Consider the following 12,451-nt stretch of genomic DNA (forward strand, 5'->3'; position numbering starts at 1 on the left):
GCAGCAGTACCTGGTTAAGCGCCTGCATGTAGCAGGGACTCAGGTCACTATCTGATTCCCTAAGAACATAAGCCATGATGGAAGACAGCCCTGCCTGCTCAAAGTCTACAGAGATGAACACAAAAACCCTGTCTGGTGGATTGCACAGATTGATGTTTTTAAATGGGATGTTATGAAGATTTTCCCATTGTGCCCCGCCATTAACAGCCAGTGTTTTCATGTTGTTTTGTTAAACAACGGAATAACAGGTGTTTGAGAAAACACATTTTACCTCATGTCCACTTCCTTCCACCTGAAGACTTTGGAAGGTGCTAGCTATAAAGGAGGTTGTCAGTATCGTGGTAGCTAAATGTGTTTGATAGTCAAGCAGCATTGAGGGAGACTTGTTTCCTTGTTGAGCTTCACACCAGGCGTGGTTCATTAGGAGTTCATTAATTACCGTGCAAACATCCCTTTAGGCTTTGCAAGATCATAGTGACTTGTCAAATATTTTTGCATCCTTTTAAACATCTGCAAACATTCATCACAACCTGACCGAGTACAACAATTCAACACATTGAGGTTGACGTACTTTCATATTTTCAAAAGTAGATATTCTGTAGTTATGTACATATTGAGTAGAGCTCACCAGATATTACTTTAGCAGATCAATACCAAATCCATTACAACTGACCGATGGGCTATCACTGTTGCGTTCTATTCCCCTGTCCATCTCCCAGACACAAATCTGCCTGGTGGATGAAAAGGCCATTTTTTTTCTGCTCAAGACTTTTCCTGTCCCTTTTTGTCCTCGTTATTCTCCTAACTTCTTTTTCTTTAGACCACATCGTTTGTGTTTTCCCTTCTTGACTAACTTAGCGTCTGGAGGAAGGGAGGGGAAGGGATGGGGGATTTTCCACCAGAAAAACTCAATTAATTAGAACCGTCAGGATTCAACTGGCCCCGTTGGCACTGGCAGCATACTAAAATAAAGACAAACAACAACACTGATTAAAAAGTTTGCAGTTGAGACTCCGAGGATGCAATGAAGTGGACTAATTGAAGTGGTAGATGCAGGCGTCTCATCCAGAGACTGTAGATGTTGAGCGGCTCATCTGAAAGAAAATATGGGGGGGGGGGGGAGAGAGGGGGAAAAAAAGCAAAACGAACAAGCACCCTTGAAACGCCAGCAGAGAGAGAGATGCATCATCAAGGCTCCTCCCAAAACGAGAGTTGGCAATTCGTTTTCGGGGTTTTTGGGTGTTATACTTCCCGGGTGTCGAATCCTGTCCAAATCTCACTCATAAAAGAAGGGAGTGCATTTCGAGACAAGCTCCTCGGTGGTTATCGTTGTCTACACCGCTCCTCTCGCACACCTCAGTAGGAAGCAAATGAGCTGCTGTGATAACTACAGTTGGGAGGGGAGCTGTGAGGAGTGCGTGTCATTTCGAGCAGCCCTTTGGAAAAGCAAATGCTATTGTGTGGCTGCGCGAGTCAAACTCAGCATCGCTGTGCGCCATTGGGTCGCGCCGCTCTCACACACGACTCCCTCCCTCGCTCGCACGCACACGCGACCCTGAGGTAGAGCGAAGGGGACGTCTGAATGTCCGTGGCTCGTGGTCGTCTCATTGTCCCCCTGTCGGAGCAGCAGCTTCTGTCACTCCCTGGACTAGCTTTCTGTATTTTTTCTGACAGTTTGGGCGCAGAGCTCTGAAGAAAGGGCACATAGCTGAGGTTGATGACAGGGGAAACGGTGATAGGGTTGCTGCCTTGAATATATCAACTGGGCTCATGTGACTGGTGATCTCTCCTCCTTTCAAGTTGTCTTGGTTTCATCTCGGCATCTGTCCCCAATTCACAGGGGCAACGACTTTACCTGACACACGGGATGCATGACTCTGGTTTATTCCACATTATTTCGCTACTTTGACAATTGTCTTGTCAGAAATAGACCTACAAGTCATCATCTTCAGACTTTTAGTTTACTTATGTCTGCAAGACAGAAGCAATAGCCATTTGATATTAGCGTGGTGAGCACAGATTTATTAACCAACCCCCCCCCCCCCCCACACACACACACACATACACACACATCCAACCCACACACCTACACTCTTTTTGTTAGGTCAGGTAAGTCCCTACTCAGATAACCCCAGTAATGTCTGCCTTTCACAATCTGATTATTCTAATCTAGTATGGATTTTGGACTGGGATTAACAACTAGATTACGAGATCTGAAAATGTCATGCACCAAAGCAATGCAGATTATGGACAAAAGTGGGGGCACCACAAGACTGATGACAAACGTTTTAGATTGGGATTGAGATTCCGGTAGCAGAGAGGGAAAAATGCAAACATAATCTCATCCCAGTCACTTTTTGATTTTTTTGTTTGTTTGTGATTAAGTTATTTCTTTGTGCATGTTCTTCTGTATTTGCGAATCGACCTTTTTGAAACGTGGTTATCTTTTAGACATTTAGTAATGGGAATATTTTCTATATTTACTGTGCAAAGTGCAGCATAAAGGCCTAATGGGCAAAGATAACACCATTACAAAGGATATAAACATTGTCTGTGGATTATATCCATAATCATTATGCACAGGGATGAAACTGCTGTAGCAGATCAGCATTGATGCTTAGAACATTGTTATAGGCAGCTTATTTTCTAAAACTATCTTAACCTTAATATGTGGAGTTCCATTCCATCTATATTCATGTAATCTTTTGAACCTCATCGAATGACACCACATGAAACAGTTACCAACCAAACCATTGTGCTTTCAATTGACATTTTGCATACAGTTTGTACAAATATGTATCGTTTCAAAAAATGGAAATGCTTCAATGTTCCAATCAACACGCTGTACTAGTGTCAGAGCATAGCCTTCCTGTGAGCGCAGCATGGCGTGTGCGCTCTCAATATGCTAATTAGTTAGCAATAGAGCTACGATGATGTAGCCAACCGATGTCATGAGTTCACCATTCGAGGCCTTATCATGCGCTCCAGCAAAGGTCAAGGGGTCAAACGGGCCTGTGCAGACTTGTCTGCGTGCGTGGGAAGCCATTTTGTTGTTCCAGGAACAAGACTAGGCGTTTCACGGCGCACAATGAGCGTTTGTGAGAGCTGGTGTGCTTCCCCCAGCAGGCAAACCGCAAACTGTGAGATTTCCTTTGCACACCCTTTGGAGTGGAGAAATGTCACCCTGTTCTTCTGATGACAATGATCATTAAGCACTTCCAGAATAGACCTCCACTCCCAGCGTCTTACGAGAGCACTGTGGTGAGCCAGTCACTCGCTATCTATGGGTTGTTGAAACCACAATGAGCGCCAACGCAATCCCATAATGACCTCTGTGGTCTTGGCTGCAGTGTCAACAGTGGGCTGTTGATTGCGCTCATTGCTGCTTTGAATGACCCAGTGATTCATCAGTGGACTTCTGGTCTCCCATGCTGGGAAATCCACAAATGACTGTTCCTCTGACGAAGATGTGAATTTACAACATTTTGGTGAAGTGGCTGTAAAACTGCAAAGTGCTCGTAAAAAAACATCAAACAACCCCCCCCCCCCTCCCCCGCCCCCCCGTATATTTCATGCGTGTACTGTAAATTCACCAGCTCTCGATTTTCAAGTGGCAGAGAAACCGGAACTGCCATTTCTTGCGTGCGACTAAAAAGTCCCGTCTTTTCTCTTCCTCCTCTCCCAGGGTAGGACCGGGGCGGTGACGGGAGCAGAGCGGGGCGGCACCAGAGCTTGGGACCGTACCAGGGGGCGCCACCCTGCGGAGAGGAGCCGTCGAGGACAGCACTCGTGTCGGGCGCGCCAGGGAAGTCCTGAGCCCTCGGCCGGACGGATCAGCAGCGGGCGGTGGAGCGAGAGGAGAGAGGGGAGGCCATGTGGACCGCACGCCTGCTCCTCCTCGCCAGCCTGTTTGCGCCAGCAGCTCTGGGTAAGCCGTGCCAAGGGGCCACCAGGGTGGATGAGCTGGGTGGGGGTTGAAGAGTAAAGTGCTTGTGTGTGTGTGTGTGTGTGTGTGTGTGTGTGTGCGTGTGTGTGGGTGTGTGTGTGTGTGTGTGTGCTGAGGTCCTTACTTGGGCCACTATTTAGCCTTCTCATGGAATGTGTGTGTAACTTTCATGACAATAGAGATCACTTCAAACCACTCCCAAAATGAATGACAACGCATAACTTTGTAAATGAGAACATAAAAAACAAAGTGGGTGAAAGAAATCTGACTGGCTCACTGGTCCCAGCGTTTAAATCCATTAGTCATCAGGAAAATCATCAGGAAAAAAAACAAATATCTGCACTAAAACGCTTTAAACGCCTTTCACAGGCAAAGTAAATTAAGTCATTTAAATGGAGATTAAAAGAGAAATAGGTGGAGGAGTTGAAATTAATAACAGGAAAGCAGGGTCTTGGTAGTGGGAGTCTATGTGGTGGTGGGTGTGTGTGTGTGTGTGTGTGTGTGTGTGTGGGGGGGGGGGGGGGGGGGTGCAGTGGCCCGTGAAGATGTTAATTTGATACAGCAAAGCCATTAATTTGTAGATTTGCAAGCAAATTGAATATTTTTATATTTATATATATATGATTCTTTTTTTTTTTTCCTTTTTTGTCTGAATCTTTGGCTGCAGTGCTGATCTCAGCTAATTCTCCCAGCTGGCATCCTTTGTATGATTTCCTCCCCCTTGTCATTGAGGTGGGGTCTGGCCCTAACGATACGTCACGCGTCTGTCTTTATGCCCTGCCCTCATTGATCGTGGTGGACCAGCGACATTATGAAGAGGTTAATTTACTGCTCACCAGCCAGAGAGCTGGAAAGAATAACTGCCAGGGACAATAGGTTGCATAATAAACCGCTCCACACCGTAACTCTCCACCAAACAATGGATCGTGAATACAGATGTGGGGAGGAATTGCACCTAAACCTGCTTTATAGGCCGACACCACACAACTCGGATGTTATCGCCCTTATTACCCCCCCCTGACCTTGACTTAGTTGTGTTTATGCATTGGACGAGATCATTAGCACTCCATCACCTCCCTAAACCAGTGTTGCATTCGTGGGATGTTGGCTTACGTCGGTGAGCATAACAAAAAGCCTGCTTGAGATAGATTTGCTGGGAGAGCCCTCGGGATTGGGTCATATGTTTGAGATCAGCCGTTCGATAGTTTACCAAGGCCCGAAGGAAAATCCTATCTAACACCCTGAGACGAGCCCTTGCACCGAGACAAAGCCCCAGATGTTCCAGATGATTCTACTGAGGGTGTAAATCTTTGGTGCGGTGAGGGGGTGGTGGGGGGGGGATCTCTCCACACTTTCTACCCCCCATGGGCATTTACTGTGCACTCAGGAGGACACTGGCCTACTTTAGGATGGTAATCCTGTTAAGGTCCCTTGTTTCCCCCCACCATCACACACACACACACACACACACACTCCGACACATACACTCACACGATTACACCCACGCAATCAAACATGGGCACAGTAGCACACACCAAATACACTACATGATCAGGCATGCTCGTAGACTTTCGCACACTTCGAAAACCATACACACACACAAACACGCCGAGATCATGAAAGATGCTCAGATGGCTCCCTCACAGCCTCCGCTCACAGCTGGCTAGCGGTCGTAGCGCCCGTGTTTGCACAACTGCCAGAGCCTGTCCACGTTCTAACCCGTCTGAAGATGGAGGGGAGGAGGGGAAAAAAAGGATGAAAGGCCCCAAGGACATGTCCCGCATAGCCAGCATAGACGAGAACCCTGAGAGCTCCCCGGATTAACCCAATGATGGATTCCAACTCTGAGGCGAGACGATGAAGAGAGGCAGATTGAGCCGGGGGAGTGGGGTGAGAGAGGGGGGAGGTGGGGGAAGGGGTGAAGGACGGTGGAGGGGTGGGGGGACAGGCAGAAATAGACAAACATGCCAGCGAGACAGGAGTGGGGAGAGTAACAAGCGGAGCCACAAAGCATACGAGAAGGAAGTGCCTTCCCCCCCCGCTGCTGTCGAGTAACGCAGACCCCCCCCCCCCCCCCAAAGAAAAATAAAATAAAAAACACCTTCCGAACCAGTGGTACGGCCATTCATCATGTGTTTACGTGCTTGTGAAACACCCAAGGAAGGATTTGATATTTATTCCGTTCCATGGAATCAAAGGCGGTCTGACAGTAATGGATGACGCCCGTAGACCACTCCGTAAGACAAGAGGCGGTGTGGGTAGCTGACACATTCTTCATAATAAGAGCCCGACCACATACATCAAAAAATGGAAGCAGATTTAGCCACACTGTGGGATGGGTGGGGGGGTGGGGGGGGGGGGGTGAGGAAGCCAGACGTTCGCCTCGAGCAAAGTGCTCACCATGTGTGTGTGTGTGTGTGTGCGTGCGTGTGTGCTGCTCAGCACATAACTATGGCAGGTAATTGACCATTCTGCCAATTGTACCTGAGGCTCTCTGCAAAAATACACCCACACAAGGGGCAAGGAGGGTTGGGGGGTGAGGGTAGGAACAGACCGCACACACACACACTTTCACACACAAAGACTCGCACTCAGGTCATGCTATCTGTGCAATTTTCTGTCTCACTAATTCTCTCTCTCTCTCTCTCTACACATGCACTCAACGCACACCCATGTTCTTACACACATGCACACTGACACAAACAAACATAACCCATCATGGAGGCTTCACCTGAACCTCATTAACTCCACCTGTCCATCCCAAATATGCTAATCAAGACCTTGATCCCATTGCTCCAATATAACAGTAAATTGTTTCGTGTCAATCTCGATATTTCCACGCCCGACGCACTCAATTCGTCTCCCTGTTCCGGGGTCTTCTCTCCACTCGCCAGGGCATCCCTTTATTTGCCTAATTTGCCTAATGAATGAAATGATTGGCTTGGTGAGCTCGTGTTTTGAAACAGGGGAACTTCAAGAGAGGGGCCCACTGGGGGCATGTACAGTTTTGTTGTGATTATATGCTGCGTCAGGAACCGCGTGAAAGTAATAAGCCCGCTCGCGTTGTTTTGAGAGGTGGCGTCTGTCAATCACCAAATTGCAGAGGTGTATGATTGTGTCCGTAAACACTCGACGTCAATTCAAGGGGTTTATGTGTCGCACGGCTGTTGTTCGTGAGGTGAATTAAAACAACAAAGGAACGAGGACAGGCGTCCAACTCAAGTCACAGGTCGAGTGGAGAATCTTGTGGGAGGTCTGAACGCAGCTGGTTGTTGGGAAACGTAGCCCGCGGGAGAAGCGTCGAGTGCAACCACGTTCCTGTTCACATGTACCTGAAGTTCCTGTGCCGGGGACATTGGAACATTAGGTTTCCTCCTTCTTGTCTTCAATGCAGAGAGGCGCACAAACGGAACATGCGAAAGGAAGAAAAACGAATGATGAACAAAAAACTTGATTGTGTTGTTGAAGAACAATATGGAGTGTTCTCTGTCTCAGTGTGTGAGAAGCTTCTAGAGCAAACAGGCACTTCCTAATACTTTGGGGGGTTTAAAAGTTCAAATGCAACGATGCATTTGATCATAATTCTCAAAGGCAGATAGTTGAAGGCCCTGTTGTGACAAGTATTAATATTTAGTACGATTATTTCCTTTTCTTCCTTCACTCTTTCCCTGGGGCTTTCCACAACAGCTGCCAGTTAGATGCCCTCTTATACCATATCTCTGTTTGCTCAATGCAAATGTTCTTTTTTCTGTTTGGTTCCACTTATTGTCAAAGCATGCAGCCTCATTTCAATAGAATTATTAGCTCAGGATAAAGTAATTGTGCCAAATCCTGGCTCTCTTTTGTATTGTAAATTTAATTCAAATGCTGTAATTCCCCTCGATAAATCTTGCTCGGCATTTCGGCACGAGGGTGTTACAGTTTTCTTTGTCGTCCGCACCTTAAATCCGGGGGGGGAGAAAATCAATACTCGCTTCATACTGTACTTACGGCGGAGTCGGTAAAGTGTCTTGCGTTGCTCCGCGGTTGGCCTGGCGCTGCCAAAGTGCTGTCAGGCCCTGGGAACCTGGACGGAACAAATGGTGGCAACATTAAGCGAGAACCCGGGGGTGGGGGGGGGGGGGGGGGGGGGGTGGGGGGGGGGGGGGCTTGGTGTCGTTCGCGCTCGTGGGGTCAAACATGCCCGCAAGTTTTATAGGCGTTCAAACAGAAGCCCCGCGTATATCTTCGAAAGGAATGAATTAGGACCCCTTACCCCCACCCCCCCCCACCCCCAACCCCTTCCCTCCGCCATCCTGGCTTCCATGGCATAATTCAGTAAGCGGCGAACGATGCCATTTAAAGTGGACTCCGGGCGGGCGGAGAGGCTTTTAATGAGGACGGATATTGACAGGGGGGTCAAGTGGCGGTGGATGTTAGTTTACATTAGGAGCTCTAATGTGTGTGTGTGTGGCGCCTGGCGGGCTGGGGCTGGAGAAATATCACCGACTGACCCCCCCCCCCCCCCCCCCTCTCCAGACGGAGCTGCGTTCGGCCCCTGCCGAAAGTGGAATCTTAGCGGAAAAACTCCGGAACGGCCTTTGGCCTCGCATCTACGAGTGGGCGGTTAAGCGAGGGTCCAAAAATACGCCGCGAAGGAGACGGCCCTTAAAGCCGTGCTTTAAAACCCCCCCGCCCCCATCAATTATTCACTTCCCTTTTACACACTGTGAAATATAAACAAATTAAGGAGCGTCGATTGATCCCATGCCAAGAGGCCGTAATGGATGCACATATAGCGTCATGTTCTTTTACATGTCAGGGTAAGCTACATGTTACAAGCTATACTGGGGGGCTAGAGAGGAGGCAGGCCGCCTACTGTACGGTACGCGCTGCATGATGACACCGGCGTGGGTGATGTAAATCCCGGGCGCTGTGCAGGATTGCTTGTGTCAGCTCTCTGTCAGAGGTACAGCGGAGCGTACGGGCGTGTCAAAAAAGGGTGGCCCGGCTGTCCTTCCTCCTTCCGGTCCTGTGATTGGACCCCTTCCAACCCCTCTCCTGTAATTGCGGTGACTTATTGCTATATCTGCAGATACGCGCTTCCTACGCAAAATTGGACGGAGAGATTTTGCGGACCCGCACGCGCTGGGTTTTTGAAGGTAAAAAAAAAAAACGGGGTTCGCGCTGCGTGCTTCGACAGCGCGGTTCACACAGCGCTTCTTGTTTTGACAAAGTCTAGTGGGGGGTTTCCCCCCCCCCGTAAAATACAGAAGAAATCCTTCTCTCCCTTTGCCGGGTCAGTTCAGGGGGCCTTCCCTTGATGAGCTTGTCGTGTTGTGTTCCGTTGTTGTGGTCTGACACAAGGCTACACGGCTCGTGTTTCAATGCGAGTCACTCTCGGAGCCAATAGACTGCCCTGCCCGGTGACATAACACACTCTCTGTCCCCCTGGCCACCCGCCGGCCGTTCAAGACCGCTGCCCTTGGTGCGTTCTTTGTTAGCGTAGCACCTTACGGGAATCAAAGGGTCAATGCAAGGACTCAGTGGTTGGAATAAATACACCAGGGCCCAGGCAGACCTACAAACATGAACTTTATTTGATCAATGGGTCACTAATTCCGAGGTATGCTGTTAGCAGTAGGTTGTGTGGCATGCAGGGAGAGTCTGCATTTAACGTCAATAAGAGTCAATAATACCAGCTAGTAGATACAGACCTTGACTCTGACCGCCGAAATACTGTAGAACTGATCCGTGATCTGCTGTTGGACTTTCCATATGCTCCGTTTGCATGTCGCTTTGGGTGACGGCGTCTGCCACATGAACGCAATGTCATGTGAAATGGAATGAATTGAGCCCGAGTGCTGTTGGCAGTACAAAGCTGCCCCAATAGCAGGGGGGTTGGTCAACTGAAGAACAACCGCGCAGATATCACCTTGCTGTGGCTGGGAAAACAAATACCGTCCAATGCTCTATTTTGCCTCACGATGAGAGAAGAAAGGGGATTAATCACTTATCAGCATATCCAAAGTGTTTCCCCCCCTTCTGCCTCCGTCTCGCTATCTCTTTCATTTCCTCCCTGTCTCTCCTCGCTCGTTTCCTCTTTTGTTCTATCGCTCCCTCATTCACGCATGGCAATTTACAACTTGAGTTTAGAAAGTGAATTTGACTAAAAAGACAAAAGGATCTAATTACGTTTACCTAATACTACATTCGGGTGCAAATGGGGACGGTCCCAATTATAAGGAGAGGTACACTGCCCCCCCCCCCCCTCCTCCTCCTCTTCTTCTCTTTTTCCTGCAGTACGGGCAACCAAGCTTCTAGAGTGCCCCCCCCCCCCCCCCCCCTCCCACACACACACGCGAATCAATACAAAGTATTGTAAAGTCGGCATTCATGCCGAAGCTGGGATCAAATGTTACAGTTGAGCAGATTAGCCTAGCCAGACCTTGCGGATAAGAGAGAGAGAGGAAGGGAGGGACGGAGGGAGAGCAAGAGGGAGGGAGAGTAAGAGGGGAGGGAGGGAGGGAGGGACGGAGGGAGGGAGGGGATACTGGAGATGGCCTTCGATGTGGCACACTGGCCTCCATGGGAATTCAATACAGCCATTGACAAAAGAAGGGCTCCATTGTTGAGGCATTCGTCCTCCTTTGGGAAGCCGGTCGGCCCCGTTCCATTTCCTTATTAATTGTGCTCGAGGAAGAAAGAAAAAAAGAGAGAGAGAGAGAGAAAGGGAGTGATGGAGATAAAAGAGAGGAGATAGAAGGCTGTATATTTTGGTCCTCCTGCGTTATGTTTGAAATTGTGTCAGGGTCAAGCCGATGCAGGATAAAATCCTATCTTGAATGGCAAGTGTTATCTGGGATGTGTGAATCCACACACATACACACACACACACCCAAAAAACCACAACGCAGACCACACAAGCGCATCCGCAAAACACACACACACACACACAAGCACATCCGCAACGCACACACTCCTCTCACACCAGCCCCCTCCTCTACAGAAATATGCAAGCTTTGAGGTCACGGCTTGCCCTCAATCTGGCATGGAGGCCGTCACTGCCATGGATGGATTGTCAATTTGGTGGAGTGATGGATCACCCCCTGAAGTCACCTCCCACTGTCCTCCCATGAGCTGCCTGGAGCTGATCCTGGGCCAGGACAAACCCGTGGGAGGTCCCAGACATGATAGGAATGAACACTTTCTCCCCCACCTCGTACCCCACACACACACACACGCACACACACACACACGTGCACACATACACACACACACAAGTGCACACATGTACACATGTGCACACATCTCTTTTTTTTTGTCTTTTTTTTTACGACATTGCACACGCCCACACACACAATCACACACCAAGGGCCACATGCCACGGAAGATTAAAAAGACAATATATTATGGCTATTTGGACCGCTCAATAAGGCTATCCTGTGAGAGGTCATTTTTCTTTCTTATTACCCTTCACTTTAGGCTTTCCATGGCATTATTCATGTCTACAAATGGATTCCAGAGAGCTATGACTTCTGTTTACTTTTGACTGTTTTGTGAGATTGCCAGATCTGCTCTATCACCCCCCCCCCCCCCCCCCCCCCCCCTTTCCTCAAACTGCCTCCATTTTGGTATCAGTGCTGTGTTCTTTCTTATTTAAATGTCGGGGCAGGGTCCAGTGAAAGAAGTCCACACCTAGCTATTAGGGTGCTCTTTAATGTTCCTCCTCAAACCCCTAAGTAGATTCCCCCTTGTGATAGGGTGGACGAGACGCTACAAAAGAGAGCCTGTGTCCAGTGAGAAATATTGCAGGTGCACATTCCCCAGTGTCGCCCCCTCTCTCACACAAACACACACACGACTTTCACCGTTCTCACTCCGGTACGTGCACACACACACACACACACACACACCTCTCTCCGTGATCACTGGCCCTTGTTCAGTGGCTGGGGGGACTTGAAGGGGATCATTTTTCCCTGTGTGATAATGCGGCCCTTTCTGCCTCCGCGAGATGGACCGAGGGAGCCGTGAAACGAGAGATGGAGAGGAGGGATGACGGAGGGAGAGAGAGAGAGAGAGAGAGACGGAGGGAGAGATAGCCGTCGTGGTCTTCGGCGTCCTGTGGTGTCGCGAGACCCATCTTGATGGTTCGGGCGTGAACGTACTGTCAGGGGTAGAGACTCCTTAGAGGATGCTGGGAACAACCGCATCATACAAGGCCTCCCCATAGCTCACAAAGTGAACAAGGCTGGTATTGTAGAGGTATGAATACTCCGGAAGGAAGGCACAGTACATTTGTCGTAGAAAGGGCCCAGGCATACTTGATATCTGTACTAAGGATAGGCCATTCAAAATGCACTCTCTTTTAAACTAGTTGGTTTTTGATTCCTTACTGGTGCTATTGAATATTCTTTGGGCTGCAGTCCTGATATGAACTTCAGAGTCCTTAAAAAAAAAAAAAACGTCGTTTCGGTTATTTTTCCCAATCCTCAGTTTTTCAGTTCTCTGTTTTGAATTCTGGTA

The 12,451-nt window shown here is 48.8% G+C and overlaps 1 protein-coding gene across 1 annotated transcript in view; it reads left to right on the plus strand.

Moving 5' to 3' along the window:
- Nucleotides 1–12,451, plus strand: part of LOC136967381 (adhesion G protein-coupled receptor L3-like) — a 66,555-nt gene that overhangs the window by 3,201 nt on the left and 50,903 nt on the right. The window contains exon 2 of the mRNA XM_067261147.1: nucleotides 3,686–3,928. Within this exon, the coding sequence (XP_067117248.1) occupies nucleotides 3,874–3,928 (55 nt within the window). The 5' untranslated portion in view covers nucleotides 3,686–3,873. The remainder of the gene's footprint in view (nucleotides 1–3,685; nucleotides 3,929–12,451) is intronic.

Source organism: Osmerus mordax, chromosome 23 (genome assembly GCF_038355195.1).
Source record: "Osmerus mordax isolate fOsmMor3 chromosome 23, fOsmMor3.pri, whole genome shotgun sequence".
Classification (NCBI taxonomy): domain Eukaryota; kingdom Metazoa; phylum Chordata; class Actinopteri; order Osmeriformes; family Osmeridae; genus Osmerus; species Osmerus mordax.